This window comes from Felis catus, chromosome C1 (genome assembly GCF_018350175.1).
Source record: "Felis catus isolate Fca126 chromosome C1, F.catus_Fca126_mat1.0, whole genome shotgun sequence".
In the NCBI taxonomy this organism is placed as follows: domain Eukaryota; kingdom Metazoa; phylum Chordata; class Mammalia; order Carnivora; family Felidae; genus Felis; species Felis catus.
This window is the reverse complement of record NC_058375.1, coordinates 9,077,795-9,093,185: the sequence shown is the minus strand read 5'-3', so window position 1 is coordinate 9,093,185 and position 15,391 is coordinate 9,077,795. Positions and strand designations below refer to the sequence as shown.

General features: G+C 46.0%; 1 protein-coding gene across 10 annotated transcripts in view; it reads right to left on the bottom strand.

Annotated features, from left to right (window-relative positions):
* The window catches only part of VPS13D (vacuolar protein sorting 13 homolog D), a 257,423-nt gene that overhangs the window by 145,611 nt on the left and 96,421 nt on the right, over positions 1 to 15,391 (bottom strand). For 7 of the 10 annotated variants that reach the window (XM_023258138.2, XM_045035116.1, XM_045035117.1 and 4 more), the window contains 8 exons: positions 14,161 to 14,283; positions 11,717 to 11,791; positions 7,954 to 8,059; positions 6,815 to 6,967; positions 4,370 to 4,505; positions 3,184 to 3,231; positions 1,104 to 1,254; positions 792 to 1,002 (listed from right to left, as the gene is read on the bottom strand). In XM_023258138.2, the coding sequence (XP_023113906.2) occupies positions 792 to 1,002; positions 1,104 to 1,254; positions 3,184 to 3,231; positions 4,370 to 4,505; positions 6,815 to 6,967; positions 7,954 to 8,059; positions 11,717 to 11,791; positions 14,161 to 14,283 (1,003 nt within the window). The remainder of the gene's footprint in view (positions 1 to 791; positions 1,003 to 1,103; positions 1,255 to 3,183; positions 3,232 to 4,369; positions 4,506 to 6,814; positions 6,968 to 7,953; positions 8,060 to 11,716; positions 11,792 to 14,160; positions 14,284 to 15,391) is intronic. The other 3 variants (XM_023258139.2, XM_023258140.2, XM_023258141.2) reach the window with 3 other exon arrangements.

Below are 15,391 nucleotides of genomic sequence, written 5' to 3'. Positions count from 1 at the left end.
CCCGAGGATTTTGCTTCTCAATTTAAGAATGGGAACTAGTATTATTTTTTTCTTCCCTCTCTACATGTCCTCTCTTTATACTGATGCACACAGACCAGTGTCTGATCCTACATGTGTGTTTTGGTGGTTTCTCCCATAAATATTTGATGATAAGCAACAGTCCCACCCCTACCAAAGATTAACCCTTGAATCCTTATAAACTCTAACACCAGGACTTAAGGAATAAGAACTTTATGATTTTAGGGGTGCCTGGGTGGCTCGGTCGGTTGAGTGTCTGATTCTTGATTTGAGCTCGGGTTGTGATCTTGTGGTTCGTGGGTTCAAGCCCCGCATTGGGCTCTGCGCTAACAGGGCAGAGCCTGCTTGGGATTCTCTCTCTCCCCCTCTCTCTCTGCCCCTATCCTGCTTGTTCATTCGCTCAAAAAATAAACTAAAAAAAAAGAACTTTAGGATTTTATTTTATTAATTTTTTTTTAACGTTTATTTATTTTTGAGACAGAGAGAGACAGAGCATGAACGGGGGAGGGTCAGAGAGAGAGAGGGAGACACAGAATCTGAAACAGGCTCCAGGCTCTGAGCTGTCAGCACAGAGCCTGACGCGGGGCTCGAACTCACGGACCACGAGAGCATAACCTGAGCCGAAGTCAGACGCCCAACCGACTGAGCCACCCAGGCGCTCCAGAACTTTAGGATTTTAAATAAGCACAACTGAATCACTAAGGGTCCTCAGAGAGAGAATGAATTTTTTTTAAAAAAGCAAAATTGACATGCCATCCCAGTACTGTGCGTACCTGAAGAACCGGCTTTTGTCCAAGTCCATAGAGTGGCACTCTCGCTTGCTGCTGCTAACCTCTGCAGTCTTCACTACATTGGTCCAGTGGATAGGAGCCTTACAGAAAAATACGCCCAATCCCTTGGGCCGGGCCTGTAGCCGCCAAGAAGTGAGATGTAAAGGCACAGCAAACGAATCCCCCGGCATGATGGCAGGCAGCACCACAGGCTCTGGCACAGAAAACAAGGGTCAGCATCTTCGGGGAATGGTCTCCCACCCAAAAGTTTGACTCTCTCAGGATAAAAGGTGGACAGACTATGTCAAAACTCACTGTCGGGAGCTGACGGGCTATCCAGTCTTAGTTCCATTGGTGTCTCAAGCCTGTTCTTCACAATGAGGGCAGACCGGACGGTGATGACTTTCCGAGCACTGCCTTCCATCGTCACGGCGAAGACCACCCGGACAGGCGGGAGCGAAGAGAACTGTAAGACAGGAATAAAAGCACCACAGCTGTGCTCGTGAAAAAGCACACAAAATACAGCAATACCAACTAGGATGCCTAAGTCAAAAGCATCTTATTACTCTAACCCTTCAGTGAAATTAGTCATTCAACCCTAAAACCACTCATCTTTAATAGGCATGGATATCCTATAGATAGACCCCATGAATGTAGCCAATCTTAAACATTTCTAGAAAAAGACAGATACTCTACTCAGACGTGGTATCACAAAGTGTATCACAAAGAAAAATCAGTCCGAGGCCTCTAGACACATTATAAAGACACTAAGACCCATAATAACCTATTAAATCTTCCAAGCTTCCTGCAATTTGATAAGAAACTGTCTGCTGGAAATCACCCTAATGCCCTTGGGTTCTTATACCTCAGCCCTTATATGGAAACTGTGAACGACACTTGTTTTCAACTCTACTGGAGGGGGGTAAAGATCATCCAAAGCAACCAAACGTTCAGAAACACTGAGGTAAGACTTTGAAAAACGTGAGATGATTTACCTTCTGTGGTATTTTTCTCTCAGATTAACATTAAAGCCAGAAACACTCCTTCAACACTAACAATGGGCTGGATACTACCCAATACACACAGAAAAACAGAAGGAAGTCTTCTGAGATTAGAGCCTGTCTTTGTAAAATCCACAGAGTGTAGGAGAAAGAGTTGTCTGCATTGGTATGCCTTTCACAGGAACAATAATTACTTTTTCCCCCTAAATGTCATAAAAATTACTCTCTAGGCCCATACACAATTTGTTGACATGCCTGTAGAAGAAGCAACATTTGTCTTTCAAAGAGCTTTAAAATCAAACTTCTCTCTCTTCACAACTTTTTCAGCTCTGTCCAATAATCACTCTTTCATAAACGGGACACCGAGGTTCCGAAACTTAACAGAGCGGAGGGAAGTCATTTATTTTTGGTCTTGGGTTGCAGCCACTACTTTATTTTTCCATGTGTTCATTCACACATCCAACACACGTTTTGTTTTACTATCAAGTGCCGAGTTTTTTCTTTTTTTAAAGTATAAAACCCCACATCAGGTACACCAAAGAGGAGGTTTCTGCAACTACCATTCTTTGAGTGAGTGTCCAGAACATACTCACAGTGCTTCTTTTTTTTTTTTTTCCAATGGAGAAACAAATGACACTACATCCAAGCTTTTCATATTGCCAACTTTTTTATTAAAACAAACAATATGTGGAAACCAAACTAATGAACAACAAAATGAAGAGCTCCTCCATGTTTTGAACCAAGACTTCCAGGAAGGCCCAATGAAAAGACAAACTATCAGTTTCTGGAGGGTTTTCAGAGGGACAGAATCCCAGCCAAAATCATCACCAAAGCCTCCGCTGACCCAGCCTGGCAAAGCCCCGAAAGAGCCAAGGCCCAAGAATAATAGTTTTAAACCTTGACACTGCTGCTTCTTAAACATACCTGAAATCTCACATTTCCAAACCTACTACCGTCAGAAGAAAGTAAAAGCACAAATATGAAAAGAGTTTTTTAATGTCATCTTCTGGTGATGTTTCAAGAGCCAAATGGGGAAAAAAAAAATCTTACTATTTTTCATTCTTATTTACTTTTATGACCTTGCAACTAAAACCTAGGAAATGCATACAGCCACAGAGGGTTAATTTATATTTTAACTTAGAGAAGGGGACCTTGAACCACAACACGGGTGTTTTCTCCTCCTCCCCTGTTAACGCTAGGTCTAACATACCAAGTTAGTTCAAACGCTTTCTTGCAGGTTCTTATAAAAGGAAGGTAATTGTTAACAGAAAAGGACAAAGGTCAGTTTCAATCACACATAGGTCATGAAGTCCTGGGATCATCAGGACATCTATGTATGGCTGAAACGCAGTGTATAGTCAATAAACGCAGTGACACAGGAAAACCATACTCACATAAACCTGGGGATGAATAATATTCGTTCTGCTGCCTGGGCTGCCAATCTAAGAAAAGATTCCAAAAGTCAGAGAGCCAGCGCAGACCTCAAATGACAGGCATCGTTAAATTCAATGACAATGTAATGTGCTTGAAAGGGTGGGATTTCTAAATAGTCTCAGTAAAGTGTGGTCCATCGTGAAGAGAAAACATCTTAGAGGATATGGAAAAGGCAATATTCATTTTACAACCATTCCATGTACACATGGAATTTCTCCAGGACACATCAATACAACAGAAAGGTATCTGTGGGGCGGGAGGGGGGGAATGATTCCTTTCCTTACTAGATGGAAATTTAGGCGGGAACGTAATCTGGAAAGAAGGCTTCCTCTTCTAAGAAACTCGGGGCACAAGAGCAGAAGTGGAGAGAGAACAGTGTTCTTGGAGGGAGGGTATTTTTCATGACTAAGGGAGCATGGGGAAAGCTGTGAGGCCTTTGCACTTTCTTCTTCATCACTGGCTACCCCGAAACAAATGCAGTTATCCTCCGAAGTACGACCGGGTCCTGGCGGGAGCCCCTGAGGCGGCCACGCCAGCTGCAACGCCAGCCTCTACCTGCGTGTCCCAGACAGGGAGGTCGCCTGTGTCACCGCCCAGGCTGGCCCTGCCACCCCGAAAGACTGCAGGCTGGGGTCACGTCAGGGCAAGCGTGTGTGAGAGGATGTGTGATCAGAAAATAAGTAACGACGGTGGACATCCGTCCTTATGCCAGAAGGGAGGAGAGTGGAGACACAGAGCTAGAAGGATCAAGGAACAGCACTACGGAAATGTAAAGAAGGCCGTAGATAAAGGAAGCAGAACGGTACGTGCAAGTCGAGCCAGTACACACGCGTCTGGCAGATTAGCACACTGCCAGTCGGGCTAAGTGAGTACGAAATGGGTCTGCACAGGTGAGGTAATATATGTTACCGCCGATTTTGGATCTCGTTTCTCTGCTGAATTGACCACTGGCGGCTTATCTACATATTGACTACGACCGCCTACGACTGACCCGAAATATACTTAGGTCTTCCTGCTAGAGCTAGGGGAAACGAGGAACAAGATTTCACTAGAGCAGAGTGACAGGCTTAACCTGTCTGACTGGCTTTCAGGGCATGTGGCCGGGGCACCGCGGTGCCACTAAATACCCATTCTAGAGCCACACACCGTAGAGGAAGAGGAATTCTTATCCGGTGCTGCATAGCGGAAAAATGTCCCGACTTTGTCCACAGACACTGGGCTCACTTGCTCCCAGCCGTTCACTCTCACTTGCAGCTGATGAATCCGGAGGTCGTGGGTGTGTCTACCAAGGAGAACACAGGAAAGCATGTTAAGCACAATCGGAAAAAGGGTAAGAAAGCGGAAGCAAAGAGTCAAATCTGATTTACCGAATAAAGACCTAAAAACCCAGTTGGCCAAGCCTTTTTGAGGATTACCTAATGCGAGAAAAATCAGGAGAATATTTTTAAGTGGGTGTTACACTTAAAACAAAAGTGCAAGATCCGTAAAGCTTGAGCAAGAGCGCATTTACCCTCCCTTTGTACAAACTTTGCAAGTCCTGTGCACAAGCCCAGCTTCTTCCCCCACCAGCCCCACCCCAAGCTCGATAAAATGACATCAGGTATAACCACTGCAGCGGGCGGTAAAGCTGTTGCACCAGCAATGTCGTCACATAACCGTACTCTCGGAAATGCGTAAGATGGCATTTCTTCTTGGCTCCCTACTTCTCTTGGAACCACATTCAGTTGTTTGGCTTCGGTCCTACAAGACTACAGACAGGTTATGAGAGACGGAGCCCTCCGAGCGTTAGGGCTGAAGTCCTCGGCTGAAACTAGAGCAGAGAAGGCAGGGGGCAGAACAGGAGGAACGGGAGGAAATTGCACATTTAATTCTATTTTAGATTTTGCCTAATTCAAGCCAGAAGCCTGAAATGGGGAAGTGGACTTGGGGCTGACAGGAAAGGGGGAGGGAGGCAGGGAGTGGGGGTACCGTGCGCCAAAGAGCTGGAAAAGCCAGAGAAGGCATTTATTTTGATGAATTCAAGCAGAACAGTGGGACTTGAAAAGCGTTACTGGACGGGTATACTAAAACGGAAATGACAAAGAGGTCAAACCCCTTCTGTCACAACGGAGGCCGTGCTGATTAAGAAATGCAGCCAGCACTTCTACAATTGGCTTCTCCAGGAACTTTGTGGAACAGGAAAATGCTCCCCACTCATCCCTGGAAATTCTACCGTGGCTTCCAGGTACATGTGCCCAGCACAGTGATTTTCTAAGCTCCGTTTTTCCTGTGTAATCACCGAGGGGGCCCACAAGTTCAGAAGGCCTGCCACGAGGGAATGATGTGTGCTGGTACAAGTGACACATGAGGAAGAACTGTCTGACTCGGGGGCAGGTTTGCACGCAAAGACTTAAAGCACACGGAAGCAGAAGACCACGGAAGGCTGAAGCCGAGCTCTTAAATTTCAGCCCTGCTTGAAAACGGGTATGAGGCTCAAATGCTAAAATCTTAACCTATTCGCTATCCACCCGATAGCCCTTCCACTTAAACATGTTTGCAAGTAAAAGGACATTTTATGACCTCTCAGTAACCAGACAGAACCTCTTTCACATTTATTCTGGCCCTCTGGCTGGCTGTTTCAAGAGCGCACTGGCCAGCAGTCTCCCCGGATGAGTCATTCTTATCCTCCTTAGAATCAGAAGTCCTTATCATTATTGGCCCTGCTTCCTGAAACCACTTGCTTGCTAAGAGTGCTATGTGGCACGTGCGTCTCTTAAAGCTAAAACCAACGTGCTCGGATAACCTTTTAAGAATAGCATGTCATGCCAGTTGTGGAAAGAGTAAGTCACAGGGAGACAAGCACAGCACAGGGAATATAGTCGGTGGCCCTGTAAAAGCGCTGCGTGGTGACAGATGGCAGTCGCACCTGTGGCGAGCACAACCTAACGGAGAGCTGTCCAATCACCAGGTTGTACAGCCGAAACTAATGTCACACCGTGTCAACCATACCTCAATTACAAAAAATAACAACACACAACAAAATCATGTCACCACTGTGCCATAAAAACCAGGCTAGGACACAATGAACTTGACAGCTGCTCTCCATCTTTCGGCCAAATTATGGGAAACACACTGGTTATCAGCTCATGTGTCAAATAAAGGGATAATTAATGGAAACGAAATGTATTTCCAAGACAGTGAATGGAAACACTGATTTTCAAAATACCTTTTAAAAATAAAACATTAGGGGCACCTGGGTGGCTCAGTCGCTTAAGTGTCTGACTCTTGACTTTGGCTCAGATCATGATCTCACAGTTCGTGAGTTCGAGCCCCACGGTGGGCTCTGTGCTGACAGCTGGCAGCCTGCTTGGGATTCTCTGTCTCCCTCTCTCTCTGCCCTTACCCCACTCTCGCACACACGCACATGCGCGCTCTCTCTCTCTCTCTCTCTCTCAAAATAAATATTTTAAAACATCGTGATAATAAAAAGATAAAACATTAAAATCATTAATAAAGGCAAGTGAAAGCGTAAAACACTAGAGACTATCTTTTATAATATACAGTCATATACAGTCCATTTGGTGGGGAGGAAGAGAACACACAACGCTTTACCTGTGTCTTAGCTTTCCTCTTGCCTCAAATTCAAAGGGAATCTCTTCACCCGTGAGGACTTCCCGCCATTCGCTGACATTGTGAGCATCATCAAGAAACGTTCCATTCCCTTCTGGAACGAGCCCTGGACTCCCACTGTGGGACAGTGCAGCCCTGGAACCAAAGCAGACAAGGCCAGCTTGTCCTTTCTCTCTCGACTCCCTCTCACCAGAGCTTGGTGCTGGGGGCAGAAACCCTCCGGGCACTCGATCTACATAAGAAGGCCATACACCCTGGCTACGAGGATAACCTAAAAGGTCAGTAACTACAGTTATCTTTGTGACCATCACGGCTTCTGTGAAGCTTTAGAAACAGCTGAAAGCTATCACTGCACAGCCACTTACCTCCAGCAACAGAGCCCAGTACACAGGGAGATGTGTAAACTCAGTCATGAGTTTTAAAGGGAGTTTTTAAGTGACTATCTGGAATGGAACAGACCTAAACTGCTTTTAAAAAACAAACATCTCCTCTGAAGCATTATCATACTTAGTGGAGGCAGGAGAAACGTGGCTTTGAGTCAGCAGATTCTGTTACTTATTTCACGCACCTCATTCCCTAAATTGGAAAGATCAGCGTATATTTGGAGGGTTGAGCCAAGGTCTACACAGGCAGAAAGCTGGTAGAGAACACTGTCACTCCGCCCAGGTAACCTCTTTGTTCTCCAAACTCCACCCACTTCCATCTGGGGTGAACTGCTTTAAGTCTGGAAAAGAATTCTTGGTGGGAGTTTAATATGGGGGGTGTTTTCAAAGCCATCTTGGAAGAAAAATGCAGGCTGTTTGGTTTAATAACCACATACAGCTTCTTTTCAAAGGGGGTGGGGGTGGAGACTGAGAAAAGATGGGGTGACTTCTCCCTCCCACCTTCATACTCACATCCCTAACCTGCTGGACTTTTACCTTAAACGTAATGGGCATCAGGGCCGGGATCGTAATCTGGGTATTTCAGACTCAGGACCTACTTCTCTGGCCACAGATTCCACCTCCCTCACAAAATCTCAGCAAGACAGCCAGTCACTGACTCAAATACAATCCCAAGGGCTTCAAGAAGGAGCCCACCTTGCTCTGCTGGGCCGGCACACAGGAGCAGGTGTTCCTTACCTGGTGGGTGTGGTGGTCAGGGTGGCAAACCACAAAGTGCAGCCTGTGTGATTCCTCAGAGCAAAAGGGACAAAGGGCTGCCGGCGCTTGGGGGTTTTCACCTCTGCTGTGGGCAAACGGAAGGAGGCCGTTAGCATACCCCTCCATCTGCGCAGCAGAGACCCCCGCCCCACAGCCGCACACAGGGCCCCTAACCGTCTCTTGTGCAAAGGGGCCGACGGAGGCTGCGGCAACAGACGCAGAGCCACCACAGGTGTGTCGACAGGACTCTCAGGGTCTCCACGTCCTCTGCTGCCTGCTACGTGGCGACCGTCCCCCTACGACTGGCTGTGACGAGGGACTGCTCCCAGCCCCCAGGCCTCCCACAACTCTTGTGGGCCTGCATTCAGGAGAAGGTGCCCGGCCCTACCCAGACGATAGCAAGACACAGCACACATCCTTGTTCACACGTTGTCCAAAACGCCTGCGCTTTAACAAAGACGCCCTTCCTAGAACAGCTACACTTCAGTCATATTATGCACATTATAGCAAAATAAAAACATTCTTTTCTATTCTCTTAAATTCATATTTTCCCCCCTTCCTCCCTGGAAGATCAGAAATCTACTATCCCAAAACTTTTTACATGAGATTTTTAGCTGTCGTTGTTGTTGTTGTTGTTTTTTAAACATAAGATGTAGAGCACCATCTGCCGTGGGCACTACGGGGACTACAAAAGGGGCACAAAATATGATTTCTTTTCACAGAACAGCTTCCTGTCAAGGACACTGGAAAGAAATGGTGATCAATCACAAAACCGTAAGTAACCAAATCCCAGAGCCCTGACTAGAAACACTGGAAGGAAACAGAGAAGTGGGAGACCGTGCAGCCAGGAGTGGCTGTCCAGCGCCCAGCGTGCCTGGAGGCCCTTCTGCGGCACCGCTGCCCTGTCGTGCGGTCTGGCCTGGACCGGCGGGTCGGGAGGACGGGCACGACTCTGCTCACCCAGGGCCCACGTCTCCTCTGCCGGTGGCCCTGGGAAAGTGGGAGGGGGTGGCAGGAACCGCAGAGGCAGGGGCCCCGTGCTCACACTGCCCATGTGGCCAGCTTTAAAGCAGAGAAACAGCCCAAGAAGGACCCGGACCCAAATGGTCTGCAGCTGCGGAAAATGACATCTAGGAGTGACTGCAACGGCCCACGGACAACACGAGAGCAAAATTAGATTCATCTTCCAGGACCACATGCTTCCGGCCAGCAAAACAAGAAGGAAACCTGCAATGGGCCGTGCCTTCTCCCACTGCTAGGCTAAGGCCTGGGCTGGGATCGTGGAAGTCAAGAATTGCTGCTGCCTTTTAAAAATTAATCGCTTGCTTTTCTTCCCCTTTGTGCCTTCTAAAGTTTTCAGAAGTTAGTTACTAGAAACGCTGCAAAAAAAAAAAAAAAAAAAAAGCAATTACAAGCTAAGGCAAGTTCTATTTCCGAAAGGACAGTGGCTCAGGGGAGTGAGTCTAAGAAACGGTTGGTCCGATGAAGAGTGGTCTGCAAGGCGTCCCCACAATTCTGTAGTTAGTCTTTAGAGACGCCCCACCTACTTGCAGTGATCATCTCCTAGAACATCTCCTAGATGACCACCCAGAATATACCCATTTCTCATGCTCTCATACCAATGGCCTCACTTAATTCACAAGGTTGGCTTTAAAAAAAAAAAAAAAAAAAAAAAAAAGTTCATCTAGTACAAAATTAAGGAACAGCCATGAGGCTAGTGACCAGGGCAGAGGGGGGAGTAAAGATTTAAGAGCTGTCTGCAGGGGCACACAGCCCTTACTGTGGCACCTTGAGAGGCACCAGGCGTGCAGGGAGACGGCTGCTTTATGACAGCAGATAAAGGACCCAGGAGGAAAAGAAGCCAGATGTGCCTTCATAGCCTACTGTGAGCCAGACTGTAAGTTTCCATTTGCAAATTAGATTAAAAAAGAACAGCTGGCAAATGGCTTTGATCACACTGTCACACAGAAAGAAGTGCTAGGACTCCACATCCAGATAGTCGCGAGCGCACCGCTCTGGGATGAAACAGCCTGGGGAGGCACACCGCTTAGGGCCCCAAGCTTCTTGTGCGGATTACACACAAAAGCACAGGCTTCAGCAGCCCGCTTCTCTGAGAATAAAAATACACGGAGTGCTCACAAATCCAAACCCAACAGCAGGGGACAATCTGACATCTCCTGCACTACAGCCCAAATCAGCTGTGAACCTGCCTTTGGCACGACACAAGAGAACAAAACTCCCAAGGCCACCCAAGAGAGAATAGCATATTCCCTTGTGGCCCCAGAAAATCTGCCTCTAGTCTAGTGACCAGACCTGGTTTCCTCACAGGCCAAGAGAACCCGAAGCTCCTCACGTCCAACTTGGGCTTCGTGTGGCTGAGGAAAGTTCTAGCCTGCTGATTTGTTTCACAGAGCAACGTGGCCCTTATAAACGTGCTTTATAAGCATCCAGTCTATCAGAAAGGACCTGGTTTGTAAATCAGAAGAAAGAGATTAAAGTCCCAGGTCTGCTCCGAGCCAGTCACGTGGATAAAGGCAAATTTCTCAGGCTCTCTCAGCCTCCATGTCCTCGTCAGCTACGGGGAATAAGGTTTTGCTCAGCCTGAGAGATTAAATAACAGAGGTAGAAAGGCTTAGAGTATAAATCCATCAATAAGTGAAGATTCAATCGCGGGTTTCCTTTGTGAATCCTCTCCCTAAACATCCATCTGCACAAAACCCTGGCAGAAAAAAACCCACTGTACTGCCCGTGTATGAATATTCCTGATCTGAACAGAGGAAGCTCTAATGGTCTTTTTTACAAAATACATCACGACCCGGCAGGATCTGGGGTCAGCCAAGTACATACATAAACCATAAACTGCCCTCCTTCAAACTAGTGAAGAAGCGAACATCGTGGGATTCCAAATCCTTGAGGTTTATGGTCTCCTCTATCATATTTACTCATTAGTCAAATTCTCAAGAAAGCTTAAATAAAGGGTCAGAGACAGAAATAAAGAACATTTTATTTTCTATCTCTGAAGCACTCAATTTATAGCTAAAGAAATCACAGTTTGTTTCTAAGCAAATATTTACCGGGAAATTTTTTCTTAGCTCAATTCCTGATCAGGATAGCTCCTACTCCCCAGACCCCCTGGCACTGCCCTAAGAATAAACATTCACTGACAGGCGCCTGCATGGCTCAGTCGGCTAGGGATCCGACTTTGGCTCAGGTCAGGCTCTCGGGGTTCGTGGGTTCAAGCCCCGCGTCGGGCTCTGTGCTGCCGGCTCGGAGCCTGGAGCCTGCTTCGGATCCCGTGTCTCCCTCTCTGTGCCCCTCCCCCACTCACGTTCTGTCTCTTCTCTCAAAAGTAAATAAAACATTTATAAAATTGTAAAAAAAGAATAAATGTTCGCTGGGTATTCTATAAACAAAGCGCTGCCTGATGGAGGACGGCTTTCCTCCATTTACTTGCTTTTCGAAGTAAGAAATCACCTCTGGCGCTGGGTATTTCCGCACCAGCGCAGCGGACACCGCGGAGCTGAGGGTTGGGGCAGATGGACGATGCAGTGTTAAGAGTCAGCACCGCACCTGCTTCTGATAGGTCACCGTACTCATCAGTGGGAAGTGCTCTTCCCTGCTTCTAAAGCACAACATTCCCAACTGGGGATATCCCACTCGGCTCCCATTCACAGAAAATTGATGTACAAGGCAGTTCTTCAAACAGGAAAAGAAAGCAAGCCCTCGCTTGGCTATACTGTACCTCTAGCATAGATCTGGTGCTCTAGGTTAGTCAGACTGGCTGTACTCCTAGTTCTAAGGTAGACAAGGGGGAGGCCTGGTAGACAGGAGAGACAAAGTTAGAGGGTAAGAATAAATACAGTGAATAAGAAGACTCACCTCCAAAACGTTAGCACAGAGAGAGCATGTGACAAAAATCGCAAGCATCATGCAGTTACAGGATCATTCCCTTCAGTGACCGCTAACAGCTAAAAGAGCACTTGACAAAGTGAGCGAGACATTTTTATGCTGGCTTTTACTGTGGACGATGTGTCACAGGAGCACGCCCCTCTTTTTTCTCAACTGGGGAAAGAAAACGTAGTCCACATTCTCTTTAAACAGAATGAAAAGCCTTTTGAGGATTTTTCACTTAAAGCGTGTATGCTCTTACACGGCACGGAAAAGTCCCCGAGACCAGTCAGGACAGACTTGGGTGCTCCAGTCCACTTTGCAAAGGCAGTAGCAGCAGGAGGCTAATCCCCCACAGGTCTCAAAATTTCAAGGGAAAGAGTCCATCTGTGTTCCGAGTTTAAAGAGTCTCTGCCAAGGAGCTATCTCGTGATATTACTTACATTAGAAATTAAACATGGGAGCTTTTAGAATATTCACATTTGATATTTCCATAAAATGTCCTTTGAATACAAAACTCATAAACTCATGCCACCCACGTCTACCTGCAGGAATCTCAGCCCTTACTGAACAAAGCCAACAATGATGTCAAAAATGAGGCCACTATTTTCTTTCCCCTGCTAAAGGGACAGTGAGAAACCAGCAGCTCCGTTAGGTGGGATTTCATATTAAGAATCTCTCTTTCAAGGGCTTGTTTTGAAGCCCGCCCAAAGAAAATGCACAAATTTGGGGGGACTGTGACTAAATGTTCGTGAGCAGGACCCGAGAGATGCGATCGGTTCAAGAAGGTTCAAGTCTACTGACTTTCAAAACAAACGCCCCATATTAATTTAGTAGACCTGCTGAAGGAATACAATCCCATCCGCCATATGTGGTGCTACCCAGGAACCTCCAATAGGAAAGAGGTTTGGAAATGTAGGTATATTCTCTTATGTCTAAATAAAAAGATATGCCTTTGTAAGCCCAAGTAACCATAAAGATCTGTAAGTAAATAAAAATCCAGCTTTAATTTAGCACCAGCATTTAACACAGATAAGGCAGCTTATTAACTATAAAGAAAGAGGAGGAAGTGTTTTTTAAAAAGGTGGGAGGGTGGGGACAATAGAAAGTCCTTCATCAGAATCCTGAAGATCAGGTCTTCCCTGTGTTTACACGGGGTCGGGATTCCAGATCCCCTTGTATGAGTAACAACTTCAGAAACACTCTCTCTAGGACATACTACATATTACAAAGATTACTTAGAGTCTTCTGGGGAGACTGTTACATTCTTTGGACATGCAAATTGGGAAGGTTCGAGGAGGAGCCAGAATTGAGGCTGAGGCTATCTGAAAAGCCCTGGCTCCTAAGCAATGACCTTGAGACTCAGAAGCAACAGCCTGGGAATACAGAGAGCAAGCATGGCTAACATTTCCCTGTCCCTCCTTCTAGAAGTACAAGGGAGACAGAAAATCCACTTATACACCCTGAGGAGAGACGAACCAGTTCAAATACTTCATAAACTAAGAAAATCCATCTTCCCGTGACATGTTTGCAGACCAGATGGAATATTTAAGCATTCATGAGCTATGTGAAGCCCAGCCAGGACTCCCCAAAGAAACCACACTGAAAGAGTTGGGGCTGAGTTGAATTTGGAGGACAATGGCTTGTGGAACAACTAAGGACCACGCGGTTGGCCGTCACAATCTCCCCAGCTCTAAGGAAATCAGAGCTGCATGGTGAGGCATTAAATTTAAGGAAAGAAAATATCGTTAACAGAGAACAAACGGACTCCTCTCTTCAAAAGGCTGGGTATTCAATTCTTTTCTTCCTTATGAACAATACAGAGCCCTCCTTTTAACAATTTCTTCCATATGGGATCCTGCCTGCCCTCCCTTCAAGAATATGCCCAAACTCTGTACCTCTAGATTCACAAAACTGTAAAGTTAGTTTTTAAAATCCAGTCCAAAAGTCCCAATCAACTGGAAAGTTTTGCCAAGTGAAACACACTCACTAACGGCTGACCTTGATGCGTTTTCAGGCACGCCAGCTCATATGCAATGTTACCAGAATTTAGAAAATTGTGTATCACGGACCTTTGCTTTCCCACAAAGGTGGAGGAATTAGAGCCCATATCAAAAGTCCAATATGTTGTGCCAGAAAAATGTCTCCTGCAGAGATTAAAACAGAACTAGAGAAGACAGTCAGAATTTCCTGTAGGTTTTTCCATAGAAAATGACAATTCTATTTGGATTTCTCAATAAAACATGGCTGCATTGGTCAACAGTGATTTATTCAGACACAGGAAGAGAAAAATCTTACTTTGTCCAAAGCACGGAGGGTCCACTGAAGAGCCCATCCAGTCTTCTGATGTGGTTGAGTCTATTTCCTTGTCCTGTTTACAGTAATCTGCCATCCACGATTCCTTGGTACTTACATACTGGTCTAGAAAGAATTCCCCAAAGATATTAAGTACGGAAATAGAAAAGATCGAGGCTTCAAGTCAAATAATTTCTATTCAGTAAAGCAAGCTTTTGTTGAGCATCCTACTGCATGCTAGGCGCTATGCTAGGTTTTCAGAAAGTCTGTCCCCTGGAGAACATGCTGCACTGGAAGAAATCAATGTTAACCAAACAACCATCACCACAAAGCCGCAATGTGGAAGGAGCTAAAACGAAGTCATAAATAAAATTCTATGGGAGCACAGAACAGGGAAGGCTCATTCTGCTTTGGCAGAAGTGGGACAGTACACGCCAAGGTCCATGGGAATCTTCAGAGGCGTGGGGACCTTTGCGCTGGGTCTTGAAGAATGAGCAGAGGTTAGAGTCTACCAGTGGGATTAGGGGTGCAGGGACGTGCCAGGCCAAGAGAAGTCCAAATGCAAAGATTTTAAGACACGAAAGTACACAGCCCTTTTAGGGAACACTGATAACTTCGGTGTGACTGTGGCACACCAAACATATTGGCGAAGGGAGATAGCAAAGGAGGCTAGAAAAGGGAATTAGTTTGGAAGAGCGTGGTATGTCTTGCTAAGGGATGGGGTTTCGAGACATAAAAAAACCAGTGAGGAGGCTGCTCAGAACCACCAAACTCGGGAGGCTGAAATCCAGCTGACAATTCTCCAGGAGAACTGTCTTACTGTTTTTCGAGAAATGTGACAGGAAGGGCAGGTTGACAAAATAATTACGATGCACCACCCCTGGATAAAGACCTTTTCTACTAACTAAGGTATGATACTTTTTAGAACAAGAGTTATTGGTTTCTGGCTTTCTGGTTTTCAGTTCCAATAGTTGGCTATATAGAAGATTTATTTTAACACTAAGAAGTCACAGTGATATTTCTGGGTTTCAGCATGGTATTAGGAACAAGGAATCGGAGGCTGAAAAAAAAAAAGCTTTACCACAGACAAGAATGCCTTTTGGAAGACATTTTTAAAATTTTATTTGTTTTTTATTTATTTAAGAGAGAGAGAGAGAGAGAGAGAGCGAGCGAGCAGGGGAGGGGCAGAGAGAGGGAGAAAGAGAGAATCTCAAGCAGGCTCTGCACTGTCAGC